We start from the raw sequence: 13,350 nt of genomic DNA on the forward strand, positions 1-13,350 counted from the left end.
AAAATGTATTGAAGTTTTCCATACATAAACAAAACAGCACATGTAGCTCTTGACAACAGTGGGGGTTGATTAAGGCCCCTTTCACACTGGGGCGGTGCGGCCGACAGCTATTTTTAGTGGCGCTTTACCGTCGTTTTAGCGGCGGTCTGCGGGTGCTAGCGGGGTGGTTTTAACCCCCGCTAGCGGCCGAAAAAGGGTTAAAACCGCCCGCAAAGCGCCGCTGCGGCGGCGCTTTGCCGGCGGTATTGCCGCGCTGTCCCATTGATTTCAATGGGTAGGAGCGGTGAGTACACCGCTCCTTCACCGCTCCAAAGATGCAGCTAGCAGGACTTTTTTCACCGTCCTGCCAGTGCACCGCTCCAGTGTGAAAGCCCTCCGGCTTTCACACTGGAGTGAAAGGGGCCGGTTTTTTCAGGCGCTACACAGGCGCTATTTTTAGCGCTGTAACGCCTGAAAACCGCCCCAGTCTGAAAGGGGCCTTACTAAAGGCGAATAGATGATGCACCTTGCAAGTGCAATTACACTAACTTTCCCCAGAGCATAGTAAATGTGATAGAGCTCTGCCTATTTCCATTGACCAATCATGCGCCTGATTGGGTTTTCAAAAATTGAACAAACAGGTCCGGATGGCCGCACTCCAATGAAAGCAATGAAAACAATTTCTTTATTGTTATAATAAATCCATACAGCAAGGATAAAACCACTAACCCGTTTCACACCGTTATAGCAGGTGCTTATTTATAGCTAAGTTTTAAAATAACGACAAAGCCATATACAGTATGTATAAAAACAGGCAAAAGCGTAAATTAGTGTAATTAGGCATCATGTGCACCCACTACAGGTGACACAATGATAAAGGATGTAAAGGTGAGTCACCTGGAATGCTCTCTCACATAATCACAAGGTTAACTCTTCAAACAAAGATAAAGGCAAACATGCCAAACCCATAGAAAATATATATATATATATAAATTAAAAACAAAAATTTGACGGTGATGCATGCTTATCACAATTAAACCACCGAACAGGTGGAAAATATCCCACTCAAGAAAGTCTTCTAAAAACAACAAAACATTTTTGTTTAACCACTTTCAGACCGGACCATTTTGCTGGTAAATGACCAGAGGTCTTTTTACAATTTGGCACTGCGCTGCTTTAACTGGTAATTGCGCGGTCATGCAATGTTGTACCCAAACAAAATTTGCGTCCTTTTCTTCCCACAAATAGAGCTTTCTTTTGATGGTATTTGATTGCCTCTGCGATTTTTATTTTTTGCGATATAAATGGAAAAAGACCGCAAATTTTGAAAAAAAATGATATTTTCTACTTTTTGTTATTAGAAAAATCCAATAAATTCAATTTTAGTCATACATTTAGGCCAAAATGTATTCAGCCACATGTCTTTGGTAAAAAAAAAGTCAATAACTGTATATTTATTGGTTTGCGCAAAAGTTGTCACATCTACAAACTAAGGTACGTTTTCTGGAATTTACGCAGCTTTTAGTTTACGACTGCCTATCTCAGTTCTTGAGGTGCTAAAATGGCAGGGCAGTACAAAACCCCCCCAAATGACCCCATTTTGGAAAGTAGACCCCCTAAGGAAATTGATAAGTGGCATGTTGAGCCCATCGAATATTTTATTTTTTTGCCTCAAGCGATTGAATAATGACAAAAAAATATTTATTAATTTTTTTTACACAAAGTTGTCACTAAATGATATATTGCTCACACATGCTATGGGCATATGTGAAATGACACCCCAAAATAAATTCTGCTGCTTCTCCTGAGTACGGGGATACCACACGTGTGGGATTTTTTGGGAGCCTAGCCACGTACGGGGCCCCGAAAACCAAGAACCGCCTTCAGGTTTTCTAAGGGCGTAAATATTTGACTTCACTCCTCACTACCTATTACAGTTTTGAAGGCCATAAAATGCCAAGATGGCACAAAACCCCCACAAATGACCCCATTTTAGAAAGTAGACACCCCAAGCTATTTGCTGAGAGGCATGTTGAGTCCATGGAATATTTTATATTTTGCCACAAGTTGCGGGAAAATTACAAACTTTTTTTTTTTTTTTTCACAAAGTTGTCACTAAATGATATATTGCTCACGCATGCCATGGGCATATGTGAAATGACACCCCAAAATAAATTCTGCTGCTTCTCCTGAGTACGGGGATACCACATATGTGGGACTTTTTGGGAGCCTAGCCGCGTACGGGGCCCCGAAAACCAAGCACCGCCTTCAGGCTTTCTAAGGGCGTTACAGTTTTGAAGGCCATAAAATGCCAAGATGGCACAAACCCCCCCCAAATGACCCCATTTTGGAAAGTAGACACCCCTAAATTTAGGGGTACACTAGTGAGACTAGGTAATAAATGGCGGGTGCCCTGAAACTATAAAAAAAATAACTAACCAACCAGCGTCACCTGTAACAGTTATATGGTGATCACTGGTGAAAGGGTTAACTAGGGGGCAATCAGGGGGCTTTATGCGGTAGTATATGGGGGTCCCTGGCGCTATAAAAAGCTGCGGCGAACCTAAATACCTACCTGCCTAACTAGCGTCACCTGTGACACTAATACAGTGATCAGAAAAACGATCGCTTATTAGGCTGGGTTCACACTGGAGCGATGTGGGAACGCCACGAATGCGCGGCGGGTTCCCGCATCACATGCCTCCCGGCGGCAGTTCACACTGCCCTATGCGAACTGCTGGGAGTGTCAGTGAAATGTTAATGACACCCCCAGATCAGTTCGCATATCGCAGTGCGATCTGCAAACTCGGATTGCATGGTGTGAACACCCATGCGATCCGATTCTGCTGCGGACCAAAAAAAGGGTCCCGTGCGAGTTTGCGGCGGGTGCGGCGGGTGCGACACGAATTCAGCCATACTATCTGTATGGCTGAACTCGAATCGCACAGAGATCGGATGTGATTTGCACTGCAGTGCGGTGCGAATCACATCCGTTCTCATAAACCGCTGCAATGTGAACCCAGCCTTAGTGACACTGGCGACGGGGGGTGATCACGGGGTTAAACCTTTATTGGGGGGGTTAGGGGGGTACCTTAGAACTAAAGGGGGCTAACCCTAACTGCCCTAACAGTTATTACAGTCACAAATGACACCCGCCGGGTGATCAGGGGGTTAAACCTTTATTAGGTAATAAATGGCGGGTGCCCTGAAACTATAAAAAAATAACTAACCAACCAGCGTCACCTGTAACAGTTATATGGTGATCACTGGTGAAAGGGTTAACTAGGGGGGAATCAGGGGGCTTTATGCGGTAGTATATGGGGGTCCCTGGCGCTATAAAAAGTTGCGGCGAACCTAAATACCTACCTGCCTAACTAGCATCACCTGTGACACTAATACAGCGATCAGAAAAATGATCGCTTATTAGGCTGGGTTCACACTGGAGCGATGCGGGAACGCCACGAATCCGCGGCAGGTTCCCGCATCGCATGCCTCCCGGCGGCAGTTCACACTGCCCTATGCGAACTGCTGGGAGTGTCAGTGAAATGTTAATGACACCCCCAGATCAGTTCGCATATCGCAGTGCGATCTGCAAACTCGGATCGCATGGTGTGAACACCCATGCGATCCGATTCTGCTGCGGACCAAAAAAAGGGTCCCGTGCGAGTTTGCGGCGGGTGCGGCGGGTGCGACACGAATTCAGCCATACTATCTGTATGGCTGAACTCGAATCGCACAGAGATCGGATGTGATTTGCACTGCAGTGCAGTGCGAATCACATCCGTTCTCAAACCGCTGCAATGTGAACCCAGCCTTAGTGACACTGGCGACGGGGGGTGATCACGGGGTTAAACCTTTATTGGGGGGGTTAGGGGGGTACCTTAGAACTAAAGGGGGCTAACCCTAACTGCCCTAACAGTTATTACAGTCACAAATGACACCAATGCAAAAAAAAAGCAATTGGTGTCACTGTGACTGGGGGGGCAGGGGTAATTGGGGGGGTGATCGGGGGGTAAAGGGGGGGTGTGAGTGTGCCTGGCATGTTCTACTGTATGTGTGGTGTGTTGGTGCAACTCACCGAACCTCTCTCCTCGGTGCCGGAACGAAAAATACCGACACGGAGGAGAGAATACATCACTTCCTCTCCTGTGTTTACATTACAGGAGAGGAAGTGATGTCACGGAGGATTTCCATTCGTCGAGAGCGATCGCGAGGGGGTGGCCATGAATGAATGGCCGCCCCCTCATCCCGGATCGCTCTCGAAGGAATGCCGACCGCCGCAGGCACCGGGGGGGGCCCGATCGGGCCCCCCACCCGCGGGCAGGCAGGGACTTATATATACGCCCATATGCCTGCCCGTGCCATTCTGCCGACGTATATCGTCGTGGGGCGGTCGGCAAGTGGTTAAAAAAAAACCTTCCATAAACATGTGTGTGCATATATATATATATATATATATATATATATATATATATATTATTATTTATTTTAAAATTAATAAATTGTTTAAAAAAAAAAAAATTGATCACTTTTATTGCTGTCACAAGGAATGTAAACATCCTTTGTGACAGTAATAGGTGGTGACAGGTACTCTTTATGGAGGGATCGGGGGTCTAAAAGACCCCAAATCCCTCCTTTGCACTTCAAAGTATTCAGATCGCCATTTTCACCGATTATGAATACTGTATTTTTTTTTAAACCGGCGCCATTGGTAGTCGAGTAAACGGCAAGTGACGTCACTTCTGTGTTTACAATTAGGTGACTGGAATTCCAGTCTGTCCCTAGCCACCAGAAGCGGCAGTTTGTTGATCGGGGCTCACGGTAAGAGTGGCGAGAGGTGGCGGGAGGGGGCGATCCCTCCCGCTCCTTCGGTATAACAGCCAAGCGGCTTTTAGCCGTATCGGTTGTTATCACTGGAAAGTCGATGGCCGGCTCTAAGAAACAGTACCGGGATGATGCGGGCATAAATGCGGGCATTAATTTTTTCTCAGTTTAGGCTGATATGTATTCTTCTAAATATTTTTGGTAAAAAAAAAATTTGCAATAGCATATATTGATTGTTTTGAGCAAAAGTTATAGTGTCTACAAAATAGGGGATATTTTTATAGCATTTTTATTATTATTATTTTTTGTTACTAGTAATGGCGGTGATCTGCGATTTTTATCGTGACTGCGTCATTATGGCAAACACATCGGACAATTTTGACACATTTTTGGGACCATTGGCATTAATCCAGTGATCAGTGCTATAAAAATGCATTGATACTGTAAAAATGTCACTGGCAGTGAAGGGGTTAACACTAGGGGGCGATCAAGGGGTTAATTGTGTTCCCTAATGTGTGTTCTAACTGAAGGGGGGAGGGGACTGACTAGAGGAGATGACAGATCGCTGTTCATACTTTGTATGAACAGATGATCTGTCACTTCTCCCCTCAGAGAACCGGACACTGTGTGTTTACACACAGACATCCCGGTTCTTGCCGCGTTACGAGCGATCGCAATGACTGCCGTGCACCTGCATCGGCTTCGGGGGGGAGCTATGGGCGCGCGCACGCCCCTAGTGGCTGCCTTAGGAACTGACGTTACATAACGGCGATTCGCCTGCCTGTGCCATCCTGCCGCAGTACAACGGCAGCGGCTTTTCGGCAAGAGGTTAATAGACATTCTATATAACCCTATGCTGACTGTTTTAGATGTCTTTTGTTTTTTTTCAAAAATTTTGGTATTTTTTAGTTTGTTTAGCAAAAAATAAAAATCCCAGAGGTGATCAAATACCACCAAAAGAAAACTCTGTTTGTGGGAAGAAAATGATAGTGATGTTTGGGTACAGTGTTGCATGACCACGCAATTGTTGCATGACCACGCAATTGTCATTCAAAGTGCGACAGTGCTGAAAGCTGAAAATTGTCCTGGGCATGAAGGGGTGAAAGTGTCTGGTATTGAAGCGGTTAAACAAAAATTTTTGGTTTTGGTGGTTTAATCACATTAAGCATGCATCACCGTCAAATTTTTGGTCTTTATTTATATATATATATATATATATATTTTCATGGGTTTGGCATGTTTGCCTTTATCTTTGTTTGAAGAGTTAACCTTGTGATTATGTGAGAGAGCATTCCAGCTGACTCACCTTTACATCAACTGAGAGCATTGTGTCATCTGTAGTGGGTGTACATGATGCCTAATTACACCAATTTACGGTCTTGCTTGTTTAAATAAATATATATATATATATATATATATATATATATATATATATATATATATATATATATATATATGTGTATATATATATATATATATATATATATATATATATGTATATATATGTGTGTCTTTGTCGTTATTTTAAAACTTAGCTATGAATCAGCACCTGCTATAATGGTGTAAAACGCGTTATTGTTTTTATCCTTGCTGTATGGATTTATTATAACAATAAAGAAACCGTTTTCATTGGAGTGCAGCCATCCGGACCTGTTTGTTCAATTTTCTCGTTCAAAAGTTTTTATTTTATGTTAAAATAAATTACATGTACAGAATATAAGACAAATTATGTGATACCAGAAATAAAAAGTAGACATTGAAGTACGGATGATACAAAGCAAAGAAGAATTTCAAGATATTCTCGTGGGAATGACAATAAATGGCCTTATATATTTTAGAATTTGAAAACATTCTTGTAGCTGAGTTTTAAACATTTTAATCCCAAGAAAATATAAATATGTCTAAAAGAAAATATATGATTTAAAAGTTTTGACCATAACTTCTAAAGTATGTTTATAGTAAGTATTATATAGTAAGGGAAGAACATAAAAGGTATATAGGAGGGGAAGGGGAGGGAATAATTCTCCGGAGGAGGTTTTATATATCTAATGTTGTAATTCTATAAAAAATCTTAATCACCATAACAATAAAACTCGGTTGTCAATATTATCTGACGTATAATATTTAATCCAAGGTTTCCATATTATATCAAACTTTGTCATCTGGTTTTTATCTATAGCGTCCATTTTAGCGTGGATGAAAGATTGATTCATTCTACGTTTGGTTTCTGCAATATTCACCACATCTGTTTTCCACGCATTGGCTATAGTCTGCTTTGCGGCTATCAGGAGTGTAAGAACTAATTTGAATTGTTTCTGATTCAGAAAGGCTGGTTTTAAATTAAGGAGAGCTATAATTGGGTCTGGAAAAATTGGACGATCAAAAAAATTTGTCATTATCAGAAAGATCTTTTTCCAAAATGATTGTACAATTGAGCAATGCCACCAGGTATGTATATAGGTACCCTTTTCTGGACAGCCACGAAAGCAGAGGCCAGTGTTGTCTGTTGAGAATTTGGTGATTCTCGCAGGAACCAAATACCAGTGTGTGAGAACTTTATATGATGATTCAGATGCCAATATATTTATAGAGGAAGATTTTGTGAAAGACCATATGTTGGACCAAGACCTAGAATCGATCGTACAATCCAAATCTTTTTCCCACTTGGCCACATATTTAGGTATAACAGTATTAGAATTAGATATCAGTTGTGTATACAATGATGTAATACGACCTTTAGCGTGTGGTTCCTTGAGACAAAATCTTTCAAATTGAGAAATATTATGTAAGTTTACATTTAAATTGAGAAGAGGAGTATAAAAATCTTTGATTTGGAGATATCTGAATATTTCTGATTGTGGAAGCTTATATAATTCACATAGATCTGTAAAAGATTTTGATGATGTAGTTGAAGTTAAATTATATAGACAAGTGATACCAGCCTTAGACCAAGCTTTAAAGGTTTTGGGATATTTCCAGGCTGGGTAAAAAGTTGGATTCTTGTGGAAAGATAATAGCGGACTTTGTGGAGATTGCAGACCATGTGAATTTCTATACCTATCCCATATAGATAGAGAGTGCTTAGAAATGGGGTTATTTATAGACTTATGATCCGCAGGTTGTAACCATAATATATTATTTATAGGAAGAGGATCACAGTCTACAGCTTCAATGAGGACCCATAAAGGAATCTCTGTAGAAGAATGATATTTTGTTAATTGAGATAATTGATCTGCCTTATAATATATGTTAAAGTCTGGGAATCCCAAACCACCCAAAGCTTTGGGGAGAACAAGTGTTTTTTTGTGAAGTCTGGGTTTTATTTTCCCCCAAGTAAATTTCGTTACTTTTTGTTGAATCAGCCTAAGAAAATATGCAGGAATATGAATCGGGAGAGTTCTGAATAAATATAAAAATTTGGGAAGAACAGACATTTTTATGATATTGATTTTCCCAAACCATGATATCGGCATTGATGACCAATTAGATTGTTTGTTAAATTTTTGCATATGGAGCTGCACCCACGCCTGGAGAAGGGCAAGATCATTAGGAAGCAGACACTTGGAGCGGGTTCTTCATTTTGTTTCACCTGTTTGGGTATTGTTTACAAAGTGAAGCTTCACCATATTAACCAAACTGGGGAAAATGAGTGCAACTGTACTTGCAAAATTCACAGTCTAGTTGCCTTTAGTAAATCAACCCCAATGTGTTCTTTCTATCACCTATACCAGATGGAGCTTGTAGATTTAAGCACTCCTGTGTGTTGGGCTGTGACGTTATACCCCGGGAAATTTTACTTTTATTGTCATCTGTGCCTCTGTTCCAAAGATTTCCCTTCACTTACTGTAAGAACAGAAATCTACCATGCTTGGAATATATATTTAAAGTGGAGGTCCACAAACAATGGAACTTCCACTTTTAGGAACCTCCCCCCCTCTGGTGTCACATTTGGCACCTTTCAGGGGAAAGAGGGGTGCAGATACCTGTATAATACAGGTATTTGCACCCACTTCCGGGCATAGACCCCCGCGGGGGTCTATGTCACTTCCCGTCCGCCTCTGCTGTCTGCTGGGAGACACAGGGGTCCCAGAAAACAGCAGGGACCATTCGGATTGTGCAGTGCAACTCGCGCATGCATAGTAAGGAACCAGGAAGTGAAGCAACAGGGCTTCACTTCCTGATTCCCTTACCAAAGATGGCGGGGGCAGCATCCGAGGACCGAGGGATGGGTTGGTCTCGAGTGCCGGCATTGCGGGCACCCTGGACAGATAAGTGTCCTTATTTTAAAAGTCAGCAGCTGCAGTGTTTGTAGCTGCTGACTTTGGAAAAAAAAATTTGGCGGACCTTCGCTTTAACAGTGGACAGTGCAGTCTCCATCGAGTGTTAGCTTGATGAAGGGTAAGGGGAGGAACTGATGAGTGCTTGCCATCTCAGGCTACAGGGCTGTGAGTTTCAGTTGATACACACAGTGTAGAGAGACACAGCTCTAGTCTCTGCACAGGATGTTGCAAGAGAAAGGAGCCCGCCCTGAAACAGGAAACGGGCAGCGATCATGGCACCAGTTTAAGCAGGTATATTGACGCTGTATACTCAGTAAATGATTAAATCAGCTGCTGAAAAAAAATGGACGATGTAATATCACTTTAAATGTTATTGCTTTCTCTTTTTATATGTGTAAAGATGAAGAACTTCCAGAACATCCAGTAGTGAACAGCCTAAAGGCATTCAACAGAAATTTTGTGCTACAGGGATCTTTAACTCAAAGATCAAGAGAATGGAAGAGTACGGCTAAAGAAGTCATGGTGAGCAATATCCTTATTAGGTTTGCCATTTTTACAGTGCAGAGACAAGACGCCAAATGTCAGGAAAACTCGAAATATTGCAGTTCTCTATTCATTAAAATATGAAATGTATTTTTCAATGAAACTATTACAAGTCCCGGAATCTATCTTAATATCAATTTCCTGTAATCCTTTTTGTAGAGGAGTTTAGACTGTCAGAGAAGGCTCAATTGCATGCACATGTGCTACATAGTTACATAGTAGTTAAGGTTGAAAAAAGACACATCAAGTCCAACCTATGTGTGTGTGTCAAGTGCTTATCTAATAGATAATGTGCTGACTTCTCTATCTGACTGCCGCTTGTTTATTGTCCATGTAAACCCTCACCTTGTGAAACAACCCCTGAGAAATGTAGTTATAGAGCAAGTCTAAAGGAAAAAACTCAATTTGAAAGTGCCGCATCCCTCTTAAAGTAGAAAAACACAGAAAATTATTTTTTTGGGGACTTTTTAAGCACATACATATACAAAAGGAGAAATATAATAGATTATATAATAGATATAATATAATAGATTATATAATTTTGATTGATAATTTTTCATTGAATAAAATTTATATTTTTCTATATATATTTCTCCTTTTGTATATGTATGTGCTTAAAAAGTCCCAAAATTTTTTATTTTCTGTGCTTTTTTTGTGAAACAACCTATTTGGTTTAAAATAGTATATATATTACTCAAAAAAATTAAAGGAACATTTTTTAATTAGAGTATAGCATCAAGTCAGTTAAACTCGTGGGATATTGTTCTGGTCAGCTAAGTAGCAGAGGGAGTTGTTAATGAGTTTCAGCTGCTTTGGTGTTAATGAAATCAACAACAGTATAGATGGGCAACAATGAGACCACCTCCAAAACAGGAATGGTTTTACAGGTGGAGGCCACTGACATTTTTTTTCCATACTCATTTTTTCTGACTGTTGTTCCGCTAGTTTTGCATTTGGCTAGGGTCAGTGTCACTACTGCCACCAGCCACTGCCCTGCTCCCACTGTCACCTACCCTACTGCTAAGTGAGGAGCTCCACAATTTAGAGTTGTCACCATAAGGCCACTTTCACACTGGTGGAGTCTGCCAGTGGATCTGTATGCTCAGGAGGAGATTTCTCCACTGATTTCTGCTGAGCAGGCAAATGACAGGTCCATGTATGCTTTGCTGATGCAGAGCGGACACGGACACAGCTTGCTGTTCTCCATGGGGCAGTCAAATGGAAATGGACCGCCTGTCCATTTCCATCCAACTGTCATCCGATCAAAACTGCTGTTTTTAGCAGACAGGATTGGATCAGATGTCGGCAGGTGTCAGTGGACACATGTCCGCTGACATCTGCCAGTTCAAAGAGGGCAATAGATAGTCCAAAGGGGCCTAACAGCACAAGGATAAAGGATATCTAAACCCAAGAACTAAAATGTATTAAAGTGAAGCTTACCAGTATTTAGATGTGGCAGCTGCATTCATTTTCATTTTCCAAACTAAGAATTTTTCAGCAAGTACAGAAAATACCTATTGATCTTGCCAGAAATGCATTGTCCCGTCTCCTCCTATGAATTGAAGCTATTTTCTGTAAACTATACATTTCCTTACCAAACATATAATGGAGTTTAAGAGAGGAAGACATATTTGTAGTCCAGTTCAGGAGAGTAGCCTAGTTTGACAACCATGACCTCCTCCATAGATGCTGTTGAGTGAGTGAGTGTGTGTAACTTCCCAAAGACAGAAAGTGTGTTTATTTGTAGGAATACCAGCTAAAACATATGGGGAAAAGTGAGAAAACCTGATGTAGCCAACACATCTAAATACTAATGAGCCCCAGTGCAAAATAACATACACGTGTTTAAACTATGCATTGTCATCTATCTTGTCTTCAAGAATCTTTTAAAAAGGGAGAACTCCAGATTGATAAAATAAAATATGCACTACAATACACAGATTATTTACATATATCCTATATGTACAGTACTATCTAGTTAGTGATGCAAATTTCACTTTTTATGGAAACAAGGATAATAGATTTTGTATAACTTATGGTACCTAGTAGGAAAAAAAAAGGAACTGCTTTAAAGGGAGTAGAAAAAAAAATTACTGCTGTACAATATTCACCAACAGTACAAAATCGCACTTTTTTCTAACCTGTTATTCTCTTTTTAAAATGTTATTTTCAGGAACCCACTAAAGGCTCAACCATAATGTATTAAAGACCCAAATTTATACTGCCAAAAAGTATGATGCCTAAAGCTGTACACACGAGTGCCTTTATCTGACAGCCATTATGTTATCCATAAAAGAAACAGACCCTTGTGTGATGATACAATGCCTATATCATCAGGCTTTGTTCAGATACCTCACTGGGAATGGTCAACATTATGGTCTAACTGGAACTCTGCCTTAAGTTCTTCGGAGACACCAGGAAAAGGTTACTGAGTTTCAAGAAAGGCTCTGTGTTTTATTATGCACTTTTTTATTTCCATCCTTGTACTACCAGTAATGTGTCCAAAACTGTTTTTGTATTCTTCATTTTTGATGTATTCATATACCAAATGAAATGAAAAAAGAGCAAATGTTTTTGTTGTTTTCAAAAATGTATCTAGGGGGTCTTATATGGATACTGTACTGTTTTCTATTAGATGCAGTTTGACTACTGAAGTAATACTTCTAGTATGTAATTGCCTTCCATAGCCACATTAAAAGTACCTGAAGAGATATACTTGTACAAGTATGCATACAAAATATTTGGTGCAATGTTCTCTCCAGTACCCATTAATGATGTTTGTGGCAATTATTATAACATAAAAACACTGAGGAAGATTTTTATTAAAATTCAAAAAGTTAAAGGGGCTATTGCTATGGTAACCATTTAGATGCTTTGTTTTTCAATGTAATCTGCCCTATAAAAAATTAATATCCCCATTCTTTCCATTCATCTTAACTTGGCCCCATTTCCCCCATCCCTTAACACTTATGCCGCGTACACACGACTGGACTTTCCGTCAGAATAAACTCATGTTCTATTTCTAGGTCTATTCTATTTCTATTTCTATGTTCTATTTCTAGGTCCGTCACAATTTTTGAAAAAAAAAAGTCAGATGAAGCCCACACACGATCGAAATATCCGATTAAATTATTCTATCTGACCTTTTCTGCCGGAATGTCCGGTCGTGTGCACGCGGCATTAGGCCTTCTGCACATGTTATGTTTTGCCTCTGGGCAAAAGATTCTAGTGTTTTCATGCAGGCAGAAAGCACAACCCCGCTGTCAGCAGCCTGTAAAACTCTAGAAGCAGCTATGCACCTAGGGATGATTGACCAGAACACAGACTTTCTGCATTCTGGGCATTTGTCTCTGGGTGCAAACTGCTCTAAACGTTAGTATCACTTGGTGCACCATCCAGTCCTGGCAGTTTTCCTCCTCTCATAGAGTTTTTCATAGAGTGGGACTGGATGGCCAACCTGTTGAAATGCTGAAATCTCTTGCACATAAACTAAACACCGCATGTACATAAGGCCTTTTTGGAGTCTATTTATAACTGCTTTTACACAAGATGCACACAGCTTTCACCAAAGATTCACACTGTTTTATGATTGTATTCTGTTGGGAAAATGTTTGCATCCTAGGTGACATTTGTGTGGATCTTGTGTGAAAAAATTTATAAATAGACACCCCCCCCCCCGAAATGTATGCAGAGCCATAAAATAAGGAATATAATCCCTACCAAT

General features: G+C 40.7%; 1 protein-coding gene across 5 annotated transcripts in view; it reads left to right on the forward strand.

The window, feature by feature from the left end:
- MYRIP (myosin VIIA and Rab interacting protein) overlaps nucleotides 1–11,960 on the forward strand; it is a 689,287-nt gene extending 677,327 nt beyond the window's left edge. For all 5 annotated transcript variants that reach the window (XM_077491541.1, XM_077491539.1, XM_077491540.1 and 2 more), the window contains 2 exons: nucleotides 9,484–9,605; nucleotides 11,800–11,960. In XM_077491541.1, the coding sequence (XP_077347667.1) occupies nucleotides 9,484–9,605; nucleotides 11,800–11,832 (155 nt within the window). In that variant the 3' untranslated portion in view covers nucleotides 11,833–11,960. The remainder of the gene's footprint in view (nucleotides 1–9,483; nucleotides 9,606–11,799) is intronic.
- The last annotated feature ends 1,390 nt before the right edge of the window (nucleotides 11,961–13,350 follow it).

Source organism: Lithobates pipiens, unplaced genomic scaffold, assembly GCF_037356315.1.
Source record: "Lithobates pipiens isolate NorthernLeopardFrog02 unplaced genomic scaffold, aLitPip1_a1.2 Scaffold_19, whole genome shotgun sequence".
Lineage (NCBI taxonomy): Eukaryota > Metazoa > Chordata > Amphibia > Anura > Ranidae > Lithobates > Lithobates pipiens.